The sequence below is a fragment of the Hippocampus comes genome, unplaced genomic scaffold, assembly GCF_001891065.2.
Source record: "Hippocampus comes isolate QL1 unplaced genomic scaffold, H_comes_QL1_v1.1 scaffold86, whole genome shotgun sequence".
NCBI lineage: Eukaryota > Metazoa > Chordata > Actinopteri > Syngnathiformes > Syngnathidae > Hippocampus > Hippocampus comes.
Window position 1 is genome coordinate 2,284,321 of NW_017805882.1, and position 18,174 is coordinate 2,302,494.

The window sequence follows — 18,174 nt, forward strand, 5'->3', positions numbered from 1 at the left end:
ACCAATAGTGACAAAGAATTTATCAACACTAAGTAGGCGGGACTTCCTTTCAATTCCAGCTTGGAGGCCTGAGTTGAAGGGCACAGTCTGCACGGAATCTCCTCAAGGTAAGATTTTCACAATTACATCTTGTGCTCGTTTACCTTGCATTGGTAACTGCAACAGTGTCATTTTAAATGCGTACGTTTCCATCCCACATTTGGCTTGCATAATTCAACATGGACAAAGTGTTTGGAGCCGTAATATATTCTTTAGCTAATGATAATGCTATATAAACGGCTCACGGTTAGCTTCGTGTGCTCACAAGCGAGATTGACCAACCTGTCAATGTCAGACTGGATGAGCCGCGGTTGCAGTCCTTCACCAACAGGAAAGTATAGCATTAGAATAGGCGTAAAACAAACTCTCCGAAAAATTGCAGTACTGTAATGCCTGTTTCTGTACCTCACAAGTTCAACTGGGTAATTTACTCACTAATCACACGCTGCTTGTGTCTGAGTGTCACATTCATGAATGATAGAATTTATTGCTCTTTCCCCTTCACCCTGATATAGGTTCACTTATCCATCATGGGAGGTCATGACGCAGGATCCCAACACCAGTTCACTGGGTTTGCCAAATACTTCAACGCATACACCATGGTTGGCAGGAGAAATGTAAGTCAACAGTAACTAGACTCACAATTTAATCTATTCATTTATTTAATGAATTACTACTTCCTTTGTAGTGCGTTTTGGCCACGTATGCTAGCCTAGCAGCAATTGGTCTCTTTTTTAAATTGAAGCCGAAGAAACAAGCCGCAGTCACGGAGAAATAACGTAAGTACACGATTTGACAAATCGTCTTAAATATACATCGACATACTTTTGCATCAATGAACTGTGATGTGCGTCTCTTTTACAGACATACAAATGATTTTTGCCTGCTGGGAGTGGAGAAGGCAGCTGGATGTGCTTGTAAGATCATAACTGTTTGTTTTCCCTATGTTAACAATAAAGACCATTAATGCCCAAAACATAAAAACACTTTTATTTACATGTTTATCTATTAAAAAAAAACACTATAATACAAGAGTGGTAGCCACATGTTGAGCTGTACTTGTAATTAATTCTAACATGGTTTTCGGTTACAATGGCACCGTATTAGGACAACATATTTAGGTCCTACATGACGGTCACATTTAAAAATTGATAAAGAATAAATTTCCTATTCATCATTAGATCTTTTCACACTGTCCAGAGGTATTTCAAACTCAGTTCAGTAAAAGGTCTTATGGGTTGTAGCCACCTGCTGCCAAGAGCAGATTTCTGCGGGTGAAGTGAAGGTGTAGGACAGGTGAGGATTTAGTTGTGTAGCAGCCAAGCAGAAGCTCCTGTGAGTTATCTTGTAAATGAATGTGTCCTGTGGTTGCAGTGAAGTCGTCCGTCTCCAAATCATCAAATGCTTTCATGGCATCCCACAGGCGAACCGTGTTATCCATAGAGCCTGGGAGACACAAGACACTTGAATAGCTAGGTGTATTTCAAGAAATACACCACACGTATAAATGTATAGTATAGAAACGTTCATCCCTAAACAAGGAGTTGAACCCTAAAGTATCACATTTATTTTTCAAATTTACGAGAACCATTTCTCAATGGGAAACTTGCACTGCGCTGTATATTTGTCAAACATGCAGGCATGCAACGAGAGATGTCCGAGTGAAAGTGGTGTGAAAACAGTGCTGCACCTCTTGATTTAGAACAGGGTTGGTGCCTTCCTAAAGGGCACCTTGACAGTGGTTAGGAAGCAGACAAGACATCTCTTCCAACAACTACTGTCGGTGCCAATTTTTTTATTTTTTTACATATTTTGGATAGTGACTCAAACTGTGACTCTCCAGTCCTTACAGATGAGCTTTTAGCAAACCATTTATAGATCCAAGTGCCAACTCTTCATTACACGACACAAGAGCTGCAGCAGTTAATCGAATTATTTTTTTATAATCTATTAATCATTTAGAGACCTTGATTGATTCAAAATTGTCCAAAGCCTCAGAAATTCAGCCTGTCAACAGGAAACATTGTCACATTTTTGTAGTCCTCCAAGAAAGCAGATTGATTATCTTATGAATGACTAATGAAACATTTGCAAACAGCAATTAAAATTGTTTCCGTTTCCGATTTTTTACGGACCAAACCAGTAACCGAATCATAATTTGTGCGTTTTCTACATTGTCAATTTCAAACAATGTTCTGTTTTTGAATGAAGCGATGGAAAAAATAATAATAATGTGATTGAACCAATAATTGGCAAAATTATGTACAGATTAATTGATTAATACAATAATCATTAGTTGCAGACCGACACAACACAAAATCAGAATGAACATACTTTTGTATTGGCTGGATGGAGCATGCTATAGCTGTCTTGTACATACACAACTACAGTGAATTACGCACCAGAGGCAAGAATTTCACCATCCCTGCTGAACTTGAGAGAGTAGATGGTGTCTGTGTGGCCTTTGAGCTCTCCAATCATGAGTCCGTGACCAATGTCCCAAAGAAGAACTCTACCGTCAGTGGCCCCCGAAGCCAAAAACTTCCCGTTGGGAGAGAATGACAGAGCATGGATTGGGCCCTAGAAGATTCAGTACAAATATGTTAGACTTCCCTTTGGCACCTCATTGTTGCTGTGAACAACATCAATTTACTGTATGGACCTCACTGTGTAAGACACATCAGGGACATGTTCAACAAATTAAGAATGTTAAAATGTTTACCTTGTGACCTGTGAAGATGCGAACACAGTTCCCGTTCAGGACATCCCACAGGCGGATTGTACGATCAGATGAACCCGTGGCCACATAATTAGAGTTGGGGTGGAAGCGGGTGCAAGTGATGTCCGCCAGGTGACCAGCGAACATCCGCAGAGGCTGATGGTGATCTGTAACCCATAGACTGAAGGAGGCAGATAGTAGATACAGATAGAGAGATGGTTTATTCATTTCGTGGACACCATGTGTTTGGCAATGTTCTGCACGATTGACACAGGATGCATTTATTACAGTTTTCTCAATGTTTTATCAAATAATAGTGTATATGGATCAAACGTAAGCGTTTGATCCTTATACACTATAATACTTCTGAGGATGTGGAAGACATGGTGTAAAATCACTGGGGTAACAGTATGTAACACTGTCGACAGAGTTGGGTATTTTAGGTACCTAAAATGTGGATCTGTACACCTGCTACTTCAAAGTTTCACACAAACAGGTTGCTCTTCAAAATTAGTGAGGCAAGCAAATCTCAAATCTTACCGGGCAACTCTGTCATGACCCCCGGAGACAAAATAGTAGCCATGAGGGGAAAACTGGGTGTCCCACACAGGGTAGTTGTGACCTTTGTAGCCCACCAGACAGGTGAAGGTTTGAAGACTCCACAGCCTCACCGTGCCATCTTCAGAGCTCGACAGCAGGTAGTTCCTAAATGTGCACGTCAGTCGTCACTACATTGATATGCTGCTCATCTGTTCCGTGCTGAAGCAGATCATTCAGGAGAGCATGTGATCCATGCAGCAAAAGCAGGTGGAGAACCATTGTTTTTTTTTTTTACCTGTCCGGGCTGAAGCTGATTCCATAAACGGGACCGCTGTGCCCGTACAGGAGCTTGGACTCACTCGCTGTCTTTTCATCCATGATCCTCTCCAGCACATCGTCTGACTCTTTATCAATCAGGTTTAAGTCTTAAACAAGAGAAACAACATCAAGTTGGACAAAGTGCTGCTTGATGATGACAATCCTTGTTTCAGAAGTTCACCAAAAAAAAAAAAAAATCCACACAGCACACATCATTGTAAATGGCAAGAAATCCTCATATTCTATGAATAAAACGTTTTTTTTTAAAGCTGTCTAATGTAATCTCATTTAATGTGAATACTATTTTATTTGTTGGTAGGTAACATTGTTCCACATGTATCTAATACAAGGTAATTAGTGGCACTTACAATGTTAAAACTGTTTGCCATTTATTTTTGCTGCAGAGGATTTTTTTATTAAATTTTGTTCTCTTGGACCAGGAAGACTATGGATATGTAAGGAATGTTCTCATCCTATTAGTTTTTCACTCAACATTTGACAAGTGACAGATGCTTTATGCCAGTGGTCGGCAACGAGGGACCCACGAACCAATTTGCAATTATATCTGGCCCACCAGATGACAATGAAAAGTAACTGATAATTATGTATGTCACAATATTCACGGTTCATGGAATTAAAAGTGCCTCAATATTGTGGTCTTGAGTTGATTATTTATGGTTACTTGGCTTTTTATATTTGTGTTGCCTTTATTAGGAGTGTTCCTATGTTTCTAATTTAACGTGAATTTTCAGAGTAAAGGAGTAGGCAGTACCACGTTTCTGATGTTATAAATGAAAAATATGTGACACAGTGTAAATTAGTGAACATATCATTTCGCAATGCACAGTTGGGTTATAATGTGAGCATAGCATGATTATTGCTGCAGCGATAATAGACTTTTAGATTTATTATGAATGTAAACATTGATGGATGGGGAATAAGTGCGTAACCTATATTTGAAGGTGTCTTTTTTTTTTACAGAAACCTGTGGGAAAATGCACAGACAATGTACCGTGACGCTTCCTGCAATATCGTGTTTCCACGATATCGCAATCATTACCTTACTGTAATAAAACCAAAGCATGAGCTTCCAATATTGCTACACGCCTACTGATAATAAAAATAATAATAATAATACATTTCATTTATAAGCGCCTTTCAAGACACTCAAGGACACTTTACAACCAAAACAAGAACAATAAAACCACAGATAAAATTATAAATAATACAAGGAGAGATGAATACGATTTTTTAGTCGGAAAAAACTGTTTGCTTAATGAAAATGTAATTTCGGCCAGTGATAAAATTGGTGTGAACAAATTTGGCCAAGGGCCAAACTTATTTGCTGACCCCAAATTTATGCCTTGGTGGAGACAACTGCGATTGTTGACTCACTATACCTGCTGCTGACTTGACTTTGCGTAGCTTTTTGGGAGTGACACTCCACACTCTGACTGAGGAGTCGGCGAAGCCTCCTGCAATTAAACTGGAGTCATCTGTGAAGTCCACAGCAGTTAAGCCCTGCAGGAAAATGTTTTTAAGAAATCAGGATACAAACAATTGAGTTTACAGTCACCCCACCTGAACCCCAATTGAAAAGTGAGTAGTAGGGGTTCAGACCTGGTATGCATTAAGAAAAGAGTAGAAGCAAATAGAAGGGAGATTATCTCGTCCCAGTCGGATCCTCTTGGTGGCCTCTTTCATGTACATGATCTTGTCCAGTTTGTCCGAGTCCTTCAGTTCTGGAAGAGGTATCCTGAGAAACAGAGCACATTTTTCAGGAAGTTTATGAAGCCTGCATGAAGGTCCAAAATTGGTTCAATAAAGCAAATGTGTCTATGCTTGAAAGTACAGATAAATCTAAATCTATACCTTGTTTGTGACGGTGCATTGGGATCCTGCTTCTTGCTCTTGGAGCCCGTGCTGTCCTTTTTTGGTTTCTTCTTCTTGGGTTTACCCTCCTCGTTCTCTGCTTCCTCGTCCTCATCATCAAGTGGCAGTTCAATTTCCGGTTCCTTAAGCAAGCCGTAATAAACCTAGGGGGAGGTTGACCAAAGAGGCAGTTGTGAGCTGGTAGTCTGTTTCAACAGCTCTGCTAATTTTGTCATTACTTTGTACCTCTCCACCATGTTTTGTCATTTTATGTTCATTGTGCATCATGTAAATCCATTGTGGACAATTTTCAGCATTATTGGCCATAACAGTCTTTGGCGGAGTGTATCAGTTCGTTACTTGTCGTATGCGCTTTCACCAACAACGTGTTTACTAAAGCTCAGTTTTTACTGAGCGTGGAGAAAAAATGCAACTTGTCTCCGATGTTATAAACCGCAAGGAGCTACATCTGCATGTAGCTTCGCCAAAGGCCCGAAACCTCCCATCAACCCCAGGTGATCCCCCTCAACACGGAGCTGAATGCCTCTCAGCAGAGCTGCTACAGTACTAAAATTAAGTAAAAAAAAGCGAGCGTGAGTCAGACAAAATGGGACAAAAGAATTGAACCAGTCCTTCTGTATGTGTGTTACTCCAGCTGCTGCAAAACAATAGTTGTTTGTTTACTTACAACCTCAGTTTGAAGAAAAGGCCCTGATTGCGCAATTACAATTTCAGTGTCCTGGCCATCGACATTTGTGGTCCGGGCACTTTCATAGTGGTTCTTAGAGACTTCGAGTTAGCTACATTTTCTCACCTACTAACAGCTAACAACACAACGCGTGCAACAAAAGGGAATAAAAGCCTGCGCCTCCTGTATGCTATTATTTATTTATTACTTAGATTTGAATTTTAAAAAAGACTACTTATTCGGCTATTCATGATTGTATAATTATTAAGAATACACCTAAAAATAATAATAATAATAATGTATTTAATATTTTATGTACACCATGCCAACCTTTGCCTTATTGGCCTCTCTCTTGCCCTCTCCAGCCAGACTACCAGACATGGCATCAATCTGGCTCTTGCTGCGTGGCATGCCATCAAAGATGTCAATATAGAGGTGCTCCTGGATGATATTCCAGATTTGGTTGTTCTGGCGCTCTTGCAGGTGCCTCTTGAGCAACTGGTACGAGTCACGGGAGATGCGCAGAACAAACTTGCTGGTGCGAAAGTCGAGCAGAGTCTCGTTGCCTCTCATGTGCTCCTTCTTTGTCAAACCCGACAACACTTGAAGGTCTTCTCTGTAATAACACTCTTGATCCCCGCTAAACCTGAGATGGAGTGGCATCATTTTAGTGAAATGGCAAGCAAGCAGAGGAAGGAAGACAAGCTTGTTAAGAAAACATACTTTTCAAAGAACGCCTTGGCCACATTCTCATGGTTGTTGTACACTAGTTCCAGGTACATGTGAACAAACAGTGGGTAGAAAACCTGGGACAGTTCTGCTCGATGACAGTCCAAAACAGTTTCTATAAACTTTTTCAAACCGCTGTAATAAACCTCATAGAGGGCTGGGTCTCCCTGCTGGCTGTAAGCAGACAAGACCACACTCACATCCGGCTGGTCCTCTGCGGGTGGAGCTGAAACACAAGATCGCATTTCGATATTAGCATAAAATGTTGAATATTTCTATTGACAGTCAATGACAGTATAGTAGTACATTTTACTGACTTCAGTCCCCTTTCAGTAACCCTTTCGCCTAAAGTCAACTGGGATAGGCTCCAGCTTTCCCCAACACTTAACAGAGCTAATGATATAGAAAATGTATTTCTGCCAACTCATGGAATAAATAAGGTAATGAAAATATTAGAACCAGCTCTAAAGGTGAGACACTGAGCAGTTCTACACCACTGACTGAGCATTATCAACTTTAAAAAGGCACAATATTAGATAAGAGATGAAGCTATTGTATTTTATGTCATTGTAACATGCAGGTATAACTTAACTACTTGTGTGAGTGAATGCAGAATAATACAGCACAAGTGGAGGAACTGGAAGATAATGTTGGGGTCTTAAAGGAGGACAGACACATTTGTATTATTTCAAAATCAGAGTTTACTTTTTTTTAAACCGGTGAATACTCCAATAGTGAATACTAGTACTGAAAAAAAGTGGTACCAAACATTCTAATTATTTCAAATTAATACTGTGTATAATGTATTTTAGTGCGTCTATTTGATCAGACATAAACATTGAAGTATAATACACCCGATACTGTTCATCGTATTACAAATTAATTGATTGCTTGTGGTTGTTAACAATATATATAAGAAGAGGACATTGAAATATAATATCATATTAAATCGCAGTCACATTTTTTTGGGGTGGGGGGTGTCCGCAATTAGATTACTTTTCAAAATCGTTTCGCCTTCATTTTTGGCAATTTCACGCACCGCTGATGGGCTTTACAAAGAAAAAAATATATAAGCACTATAGAGCACACGTCAAATGAATGGAACACAATATCCTCCGTGTCGAAAAAAAAATTATGCACAGTAACAAAAATAGAGGCGAGTGGGGTTATCAATTACAAAAATTTTAAGTTTAAGAAATGTTTAAATTACATCACACATGCATGCGTGTGGTAAAATGAAAATAAACAAATTCTCCATGCGCAAAGTTTTAAACCGTACCTTTGACTGGCGCCTGAGCTGCTGAGGAGGACGTCACTCGGCTCAGAAGAGAGTTGGCATCCAGACCTCCTCCTTCCACAGTCCCCGGTGTACCTCCAGAACCTGAGGATGCATCAGCACCTTTCAAATCGAACAAATCCTGGGGTAATCCAGCTTCACGGCGCAAAATGTCGACAGACTCGGACAGTTGGTTCTTTTTCAGGAATTGCAGAATTGCCAGCAACGTTTGCTTCTCCTCCAAAGCTCCCGTTGCGGGTTTGGTACTTCCAACCGAACCACCGGGCCCGGGAGACGCAGAAAGTACACTTCCGTCATTCGCATTGTTGTTTACGACGGCATCAACGGGTGGTTCTGTTTTAATGTCCTTTATTTCAACAGCCTCGGCCATACCGCCTTGTATGGCCGCCATTTTCGAAATGAAGTGCGCATGCGCAATCGCACAAAAAAGTTAAACATTGTTTCGACATGCTACCATATGATTGGCTACTACGTCAGTACGAGATGCCCTCTTGGGCACATGCTACAACGCCTTTAAAATGTAATACTACGTAAAAACAACAAAAAAATCAATTCCTGTAAAGTGAATTCAGCGTTTTTTACATACATTAAATATGTTTAATGATAGCTGCTGAAAAATTAATCGGGTATTGCCGCCGCGTCCATGCCGTCCGAATTCGGAGCATAATGGGCTGAAATATGTGCCACAAGAAACTGAATCTGAATAATTTAAATTTGAATTTGAATCACTAAACCTGAAAGTTGCACTTGTGATTGTGACTATAAAGTACATCGGGAGACTGTAAAAAAACAACTTCTTTTATGTGAGATTTGATACTTCACTACAAGCTTAAAATGAAAAAAAAAGCAAAAGCATAACTCAACTGTCTTCTGCAGTGCAACAAAATCTGACCAATATGTGAAATCTGAGTGTATGGGTTGTATGTATGGGTTGCACAGTACACTGTGACTAAATGGCTCACCAAAAGTTTAGGTAGGCCCTTGGCATTATTTTGCTTCGAGCCCCTGAAATGATCTGGAACGACCCTGGAGACAATTTTGATTTGATATTTTATATGTAAACATGAGCAAAGCCTAAAAATGCGATATTGTTATTTTTGGTAGTTCTTGAGGCTCTTGTTGGATACATTTAAAGTTTCATAGAGGTGCTTTGTCTCCTGCTATCCAAGCCAGAAAGAAGTGATTAATTCAAAAGTTGGTAATGCATACAGTAATCCTCCCTCCATCACAAGGACTATGTCCCCCAACAACTGATATTCCTTGAAATAGAAATGCCGTATACAGCCCAGGCGTAGAATGCCCAATTTAAATAAACCCTAGGCATGGTATTATAGCATTTAGAGCAGTTAATATTTATTCAAGGTATTTAAACACACTTTTAAAGAAATACAAATGTGTTTAAACATATACTGAGAGAGAGAGAGCAACGCCAGGTGCAATTCTAAGGTCAGACGTTTAGGTGTGCTGAGCTCCCCGCTAGGCAAGATGAATTAGACAATTTTGTACATTTTAACACAATTTTATTCCATTGTTAATGAAGAGAAGTGTAACACTTTTTGGTCATGGGCATTCATTCAGCTCGTCAGAACATCTTGGCTTTATTAGCACTTGTACACGACTTAACAGAAGCTTTTCCCATTTCAATTCAAACAGAGGACAGTGGTGCTGTCTCTGGCCACCCGAAACATTTGCTAGCAAAAAAAAGCTAACTCCTACCTACCAACAGTGAGCTACAATTAAATTCAGTATCAATGGGATGATAATAGAGTGGTGGTAAGGTACTGCGTGGTAGACGGTAAGAAATGTTCCACACAAGCCAGATTGAAGCCAGGTAGTGACTACTTAAACCATGATGGTATTGTCTGTACATCATTGGAAGTCAGCATATTCATCTGTGCAAATTGGGTGCTCAGAGCCTGGTCATGGAGAGGTGGGTGGACGTTGCTATACAGTACTATTTTTTTGTTATGTTACTTTTCAAGAAGGTACTGTAAGTTAATGTACTTCATTGGTTAAAAACACATTTCACACATTTTAAAAAAATCTTTAATTTTAGGGGAGCTGGGATTCAATTTAGGAGTGCTTGAGCACCCCCAAAATGAGTTTAATAATCATATCCATACACTAAATTGGTGAAAAACAAATCTTCATAAATTACAGGCCCGTTTCACTGCTACCTCAAGTCTATCAGATTGTAGAAAAACGTTTCAATAACAGTTTAGATAATTTCGTCACCACTCAAGCAAATTGTTTCTCCAATCCAAAATCTTAAAATTGCTGACTTGTCGAATTTAAAACTGTGCAATTGATTGATAAAGCTAGACAATATATTATTTGAATGGGTTGGTGGGGGGGGGGGTATAATTTCAGGGACATTTTTAATTTAACGACAAAATACTCAAGAACAACTACCAAAAGTTTTTGTGTTTCTGTCTGTGGGGTGAAAATATGGAACAGAGAAACTTCAGCACATCGAGTTACCTTGTGTGCGAAACGCGCTGTATAAATAAAGCTACCTTGCCTTTCCCATTTACTTCACATGGTCATAACACTGGGTGCACTATATTTATTAGCTTGGACTAAGTTTTGCCTCAATATGTGTGCACATTTTATGGCAAGTACCTATTCATACCAGGTGGGGGCAGTTTAATCACACATCACCCGTGCCCACCCACCACCCAAGCAAGGCCCAGCACAATGACCTTCTTTACAAAGGTGACAAACGTTACAGCAAAGGAAAACAAAGCAAATGCTGTCATCCACTTGGAAATCGATCAGCATTTCCCAGGTGAGAATAAGCCTATAGTCATCACATGCGGATTCATAAAACAAATTGTTTTCCAACGGCCCTTATGATATAGCTATTAGCAACATTATGTTCTTTTTCTTGTACCCTTTACCTCTCAAAATGTGTATCCTCATTTACGTTTTTTTTAGAGGGCAGCATTTCATTTTATTTTCAATTAATGCAAATATGTTTGATGACAATCCTCAAAGTGTATTGACAGGCACTTCAGATCTTCTTATGGATTTTTTTATATTTGTAAGCCGATCCAAGGTTATTACATGCCTGCCTTCTTGAAGTTGCACTATTTCGTGTTCAAACTGCATCCTGTGGGACAAAAGAGGGGTTTTCTGCACAAGCAGCAGAGTGTTGTATAATATTGCAGGGGGTTTCTCAGGGTGCAGGAGAGATGGGGACTTGCTGTGGGAGACACGTTAACATCAGCAATTCAGGGCGTGGTCAGAGCTGACATTACCCTTCTTTAGTGTTGTCCATTTCATTAAAAAAATAAAAGATTGGTATGGTTAAAATCCCTTTTCTGATTGCAGGACTGCATATAATGCACTGAAGACAGAAAAGTTTGAATTTGAAACAAAAAAAAAGTGCAGATTTTTCATTGCACTATATCACATCCTTTTACACCATTGTCGTGCTGAGCTACTTGTTTTTTTTTTTCATCAAACAAAAATAAAGATATAAAATAAAACACTGTACTGCAATCACAGCACCATGTTTCAAAGGGCTATTACATATTTTTAATTTGTTTGTATGTAAAATAAATCTAAAACATTTTTCTTTTGGGGAGGCAAAATGAAATTAATACTGCAACTCTGGGTTCTGAATTGTCAGCATGTAATTATGTGTATATGACATGAACATTGAAAATTGATTGAGCAGTCTTATTCCTTATGTAAAACTGCTCACGTGATCTCATGAAAATCATGAAACGGGTGAGGGAGGAGGTGAGAGGCACATGTTCACTCTTCCCCTCCCTTCACACCTAACTGGTGACTTCACTGCATGTGCCTATTCTTTCTTTCTCTATCAGGAGGCAGCAGGGTGTGGCTTCATCCAATACAGGCGGCTTTGTACACCAAACATCGAAAACTGCCACTTCTTCCTCCTTCTAATTCATCCCAATTTTTGTAATCTAATGTTGACATTCTGTAGAATTCACTCTTCTAAATTCACATTCTGTGTGGTGCACTATTATGCCTCATTTGCTCAAATTAATAATGTCATCCATGAAATAGCCGTGAGTGTCGATAACGAAAATATGTAGTAAATCAAAGTTGACACTTTGATATCTCATATATCCCCGGACTGTGTATTGTGAAATCTTATTGCTAATACTAGCTGTGCAGAACAATGTGTGAGGATGCAGACATACTTGTGGGGGTTCAGAGTGGGGTGTGGCAGGTTTACAGTGTCTTCATTTCTGTTCCATTTTGCAGTCATGAGAGGTGGTGCTGCATGCATCTGCCGCATGATGGCCACGTAAAACCAATTCACCATTTACATGCAATCATTTTAGATTTTCATGTATCTTCTATGTGTGTGTGTGTGTGTGTGTGTGTGTGTGTTGTGCACTAACTACAATTTATTGACATTGCCATTAAATTGTCTGGAGGATTTCCCACTGCTCACCTTGTTTATCGCATCCTACATTTCTTCCACATAACCTACATGAGGATCAATCAATCTAGGATTCTTTACAGCTCATTATGTTTGCTTGGTGTCAACGTTTTCACAGCAGCAGAGCCTGGCACTCTGGACAGAGAAACGCAACTGTCATGTATACAAGCAAATTTCTGCCTTGCAGTAGTTTGTGCCTTTCGGAAAATGCTCTCTGGCTGCAGGTTTTTGAGCCATAAACGGTCAGACAGAGCAGCAGAAGTCCCCTGTGGTGATGCAGATGTAAATAATTCATAAGGTGTGACTCTCAGAAGAGGTAGAAATTGCTCAAGTAGAAGAGAGGAGTAGAAGGAATTGTGGGGAGAGGCTGCATAGTAGGCGGGAGTCAGGAGAAAGGCGGGGCGTGGCAACAATGCCATGCATGGTGAGGTACCCTCAGAAAACATCAGCAGACAGAATGATGAATAATAGAGGTAACACCAAATAAGAGCAAACTGTCAAGTAGACTTCAAATGTGATTGCGTTTTCTGAAGAACGCTGACTTTGTAATTTTCCATCTATTTTTGTCAAATGTTTTCCCTGACATGCAGTACAAGTAAATGCAGTGGTGGTCTTATGTCTGTGTGCAGGCAGCAAATTTAGAGCCTATTGTGCACTCATGTGGAATAATGGCTGTGAAGCCAGAGCACTGGCAAAAGAGCTCTTCTATTTGGGTGATGAAATGTAAGGGGGTCTGCATTATTCATTATTGACCTAACTGGAGAAGTGGATCCTGCACGAAGGTTGTCGACTCTGTTGGCCTTACGGCAGGCTAGAAAGAGCAGCATGCCCTTACAATGGCTGGAAAGACGATTAAGGCCGGTTACACACATGAAAACAATTTGGCTGTTGTTGTCCCAGTGTTGCCCCATCCTGACCAAGGATGTCATGTTTTATAAATAGGGTTGTACGTCGTTTGAATTACGACGATTCAAGTTCCGATTCCAGTTCCACCATTCGATTCTGGTTCCCGGGCTGGGAAATAAAACAAAATCATATCCTATCCGATGGTCATCCATCCATTTTCTGAACCACTTATTCTGCCTCACTCAAGTCGCTGGAGTGCTGGAGGCTATCACAGTTGTCTTCAGGTATTATAGCTGGCCTGTCTAATGTCATTTTTTGTCTGAATGTATGCTCCTCAAATAAAATTAAGTATTTTCCATGGCAAGTTTTTCCTTGCTGATAGTGCCATAATCTCTGGTCCTCTGTGGAAACACTCGTCAACCTTTGGGGCATACCAGCACCTGGAAGAGCCTGGTCGTCTTCGGGTTTGTGGTCATGTGTTATCACTTAAGAGCATACCGGCGTCACATCGGCTTCCCGGTGCAGAGGTCCGGGCTTCGATTACGGCTCTGGGCTTCTTGTGTGGAGTTTGCATGTTCTTCTCGTGCATGGATTTACTCCAGCTATCCCGGTTTCCTCCCACATTCCAAAAACATGCACCATAGGTTAATTGACCACTCTAAATTGCCATTAGGTGTGATTATTAATGTGAAAGGTTGTTTGTCGATGTGTGCCTTGCGATTGGCTGGCAACCAGTTCAGGGTGTGCCCCGCCTACTGCCCGAAGACAGCTGGGATAGACTCCAGCATGCCCGCGGCCCTCATGAGAAAAAGTGCATTAGAAAATGTATGGATGGATGGATATCGATCTAGATCTAGAGATAGATAGATAGATAGATAGATAGATAGATAGATAGATAGATAGATAGATAGATAGATAGATAGATAGATAGATAGATAGATAGAGTACATACACACACACACACACACACACACGCACAGGCACACAGACGTGTGATGGAGATAATATAATATGTCTCATCTTAAAGGTCAATGTCTTTAGCAGTATCAACAATTCACAAGCAATTGCCGTCGATATTTCTCATGAACAAACATCATTCTGTTTGTAGTCTTGAAAATGTAGCAACATGTACTTACTGTCAGTGTGTGCTGATTTCAGAAGGGGAGTTGCAGCAGCCATTGTACTCTAAATGTATGGATGCGTGAATGAATAATCCAAAGAAATTAGATTAATAATAAATTATTGTTTCTTGTTGCAGCCTATATTGCATGGGCAAACTGGAGGACATCTCTTGAAGGACGTTCAGGATAATGAACTGGCTGATAAAGATCAGCACACTTCCCCCTAAATTTCTAAAATACAATACAATATAATACATCTTTATTTAGATACCGCCTTCACAACAGCTGCAGCTGTGACAAAGGTCTTTCCAGAACATTTAACAAAATAACCAAAATTTAGTCATGAGCCGCTGTCAATGTTTAATCTTAGAGCCGCTTTACGTCGAAGATTAATTTAGATTGGAAGGGGATGGGATGGATTTTGGAATACTGATTCCATTGCCTGTTGTCATGGAAACCAAGAACCATAGTTAAATTAATTATTGTAGATGAAAAAACATCTAGATTCTACTGCCATTGTTTTTTTGTAATGTATGAATATATATTCCACAGTAAAGCAAGGCTTGTGGTCTTTTAGAGACAAAAAGAAGTGGAGGGCGTTTTCCTTTGTTCCAGCCATTCCTTGTACTAGAGGGAGGGGCAGGTGGACGGCCTGATGAGACTGTCCTAAGGGAGTGACTCCTCAGGCAGACAGACGTGTGGTCGTATAGGCACAGCCTGGTAATATAGAAAAAGAGGACATTTCACACATCGAAAGCACAAGCACACTTGATCACACTCGAGCTCTTGCTATTAGCATGACAAGGCACACACCAGAATGCTGTGCAACAGTTTGTCTATGTTAACCCACGCAGCGAGTATTTTTGTATTTGTCACTATCAAATTAATCAAATTAACAAATAAAATATCTCAAATACAGGAAAAGTTGATCATCAGCTACAATGGTAGTTTAATCTCTGAATTCAGTTTTGTTCTGTTAAATGCGCACTGGTTAATGGTAGTTTAATGTCTGAATTCAGTTTTGTTCTGTTAAATGCGCACTGGTGATAAACAAGAACTTTGCTTCCGTTAAGCTCTCATGTATAGTCACTGGTTTGTTTGTAGCCACAAATCGGAGTAATCGGCATATTTCCACTTGCCTGAGAAATAAGCGGTGATATCAACCTCTGAGAGCATGTAATTATGGTGAAATAGAAAAGAGACAGAGAGACAAGAGAGATTTTACTGTCTATTTGTCGATCCTGCCATCTTACTTTGTAGATCCAATAACCAACCACACAATACACGGTGACATCTCATTCTCCCAGATCTCCCCACTCCTGAATGATGTAATTGAAGCAAATGCTGGACAGTAAATCCGTCTCTTTACAAGGTTAAATGAACTGGTCCCAATCTGTATCCGTCTGCTGCCTCACACACTCACTGCCTAATTTTCGGCTCCCTGCTCTCAGATCATGTATCTTTCAGCTGACAAAGACCAAGACCTGCCATTCTTCCTCTAACTCGCTCTCTATTCCCCATCGATAGCCTTGTTTTCATTTCCAATCTGTCCTGTTATTGCCTGGATTCACCTGTTCCTCCATACCGGACAAGTTGTCCACTTTCATTTCTCTCTGCATGCAATTGTTACTGTCTACTTGTAAAACTCCATTTATTAGACTAAATTATTTCCCAAGGATTTGTTGTCAGTTGCGGGCTGCAACCAGTAAACCAGAACACAATGAGAAAATTAAAGGGTCTGACAAATTTCCCTCAAATTTTGTTTCTGCCCAGGACCACACTTATAAAAACATAGAATGTATTGCTATGACATTAATCATAAATAACACAACATACTTGAATTTGATATTCAATCAAAAAAACATATATAGAGCATTTTCCAAGTGACAACTCAATAAGAACGGTGATATGATCTCGATCCCGCCCCAAAGTTTGGGATCCCCATTCGTATACATACATACAACTGTACAGTGGCCACGTTATGGCCTGTCACAACATTATGACCACATGCACATCTAATGAGATCCAACACAAGAGCTGTGTCTAAAATTCTGCTTTCTCACTGTATAAAACAGTGAGTGCAGTGCGATGCGTTAAAGAACTGTGCTGCAGCATAATGAGAACGGTTCTAAATGTCCAAAATCTTGTTTAGCTAAATGAGTTACCCAAAATATGAGTGTAAAGCAACACTGCTGCTATGGTAAAATAATCTTGACAGTTACAATATCAATGAAATGTTTGTATGGGGAGCTTTCATGAAACGGTTCAATCTTTATTTATTAATCGGATAGAGCAAGTTGTCCACTGTCGCTGGTCTGTGTACACAGATGAGTTACGGTAATATAAAACCTCTCCCCATCTGCTAGGCAGGCCATGTAAACTTTTAAATTGCTTCTTAATTAATAGCTGATCTGGGTCTATCGATCTTACTATGTGGTTGGTGTTAGCTTGCATCCACAACAATGACAGAAGCGTTCTCACACTCACATTCAGTCCCATAACAGTGCTAAGTAAATATTTTAGCAGATGAGCTGCCAAAACGGTTGTCTTGCCTTTTGACCCCGAGGACCGAAAATCAGCTTTAATTAAGTCATTGTCAAGATAATGGAAAGCTGAGTGTTTTTCAGTCAGTCAATAGCTGTAGCCTGTTTATGTTTGTGGGCAGCTAGACAGTATATCAGCCATTGGGCACACTGCCAGAAGGCAGAGAAGGGGTGGAAAAAAAAGAGAGGCAATCAAACCCGTGCTGTAGTCCTGGAGATGAGACGCTGTGAGACTACTGTGAAGGTAGTGCAGAAAATCAGGAGCAAGTAGCAAACATAAAAATGCATTAATTATCTGATGGATTAAATCTTTCAACGGATGTTTACAAAAAATTGAAAATATAAAGTAAATTTGATTCAGTTCAGATTTTCAAGTCCTCCATCACGCTGACATGCATATGTCAATGTCTTCAGACATTGACCACATTTACAGACTTTCAGCAAGAATTTGGGGATTTTTTTTTTGTTTTTGTTTTGTTCCATTTACACTGATTGATTTATTAATAGGTTAATTGGTTTTGAGGTCCCATAACATTCTACCCTATGGTACAAAAAAGGCTCTACTGCAACAAAGCATGTCTTGTCATGGAGGATTTTGGTCTTTGTCACGAGGTCAGAGGCACATCTGGGCATCACCCCCATAATAAATTGTGGCAATTATGTCCTAAAGGGTTTTTTTTACGCTCAGTTAGCCACAGTCCTGCAACACCTTCAATCAATAATGACAGATGATTCATGAAAACAGACATAAAATATGCAGAACTGTCTTTATATTAATTCAGAAAATAACAGCTCTGTTAATCCAGGTTGTCTCATTAAGGGAATTAATGTATTATAATATCACATTGCCGGGAAACTCTTGAATAATGTCTTGTAATCACCCTGCGCTCACCCATGACAAGCGGGTTAGATTAGATGACTAATTTCCAGAGAAGCAAATCAGCAGCAATCCACTGCAAATTATTGCTTCAAGCTCTGAGGATAAAATACATGCTGTCAACTAAAGAGAGAGAAGTGATGACAACCACTTGAGAAATTGCGA

At 39.9% G+C, this 18,174-nt stretch overlaps 2 protein-coding genes across 2 annotated transcripts; one reads left to right on the forward strand and one right to left on the reverse strand.

Annotated features, from left to right (window-relative positions):
- Positions 1–5: 5 nt before the first annotated feature.
- Positions 6–1,023, forward strand: atp5md (ATP synthase membrane subunit k). Its single transcript, XM_019889088.1, has 4 exons — positions 6–107; positions 555–656; positions 728–818; positions 904–1,023. Exons 2-3 carry the CDS (start codon positions 570–572, stop codon positions 815–817), a joined length of 177 nt encoding a protein of 58 aa, XP_019744647.1. The 5' UTR covers positions 6–107; positions 555–569; the 3' UTR covers position 818; positions 904–1,023.
- Positions 1,009–8,656, reverse strand: taf5 (TAF5 RNA polymerase II, TATA box binding protein (TBP)-associated factor). The gene is made up of 11 exons (XM_019889081.1): positions 8,185–8,656; positions 6,900–7,131; positions 6,507–6,822; positions 5,489–5,652; positions 5,237–5,372; positions 5,017–5,137; positions 3,594–3,723; positions 3,299–3,463; positions 2,762–2,939; positions 2,442–2,619; positions 1,009–1,485 (listed from the first exon to the last, which is right to left on the reverse strand). Exons 1-11 carry the CDS (start codon positions 8,591–8,593, stop codon positions 1,271–1,273), a joined length of 2,244 nt encoding a protein of 747 aa, XP_019744640.1. The 5' UTR covers positions 8,594–8,656; the 3' UTR covers positions 1,009–1,270.
- Positions 8,657–18,174: the final 9,518 nt, after the last annotated feature.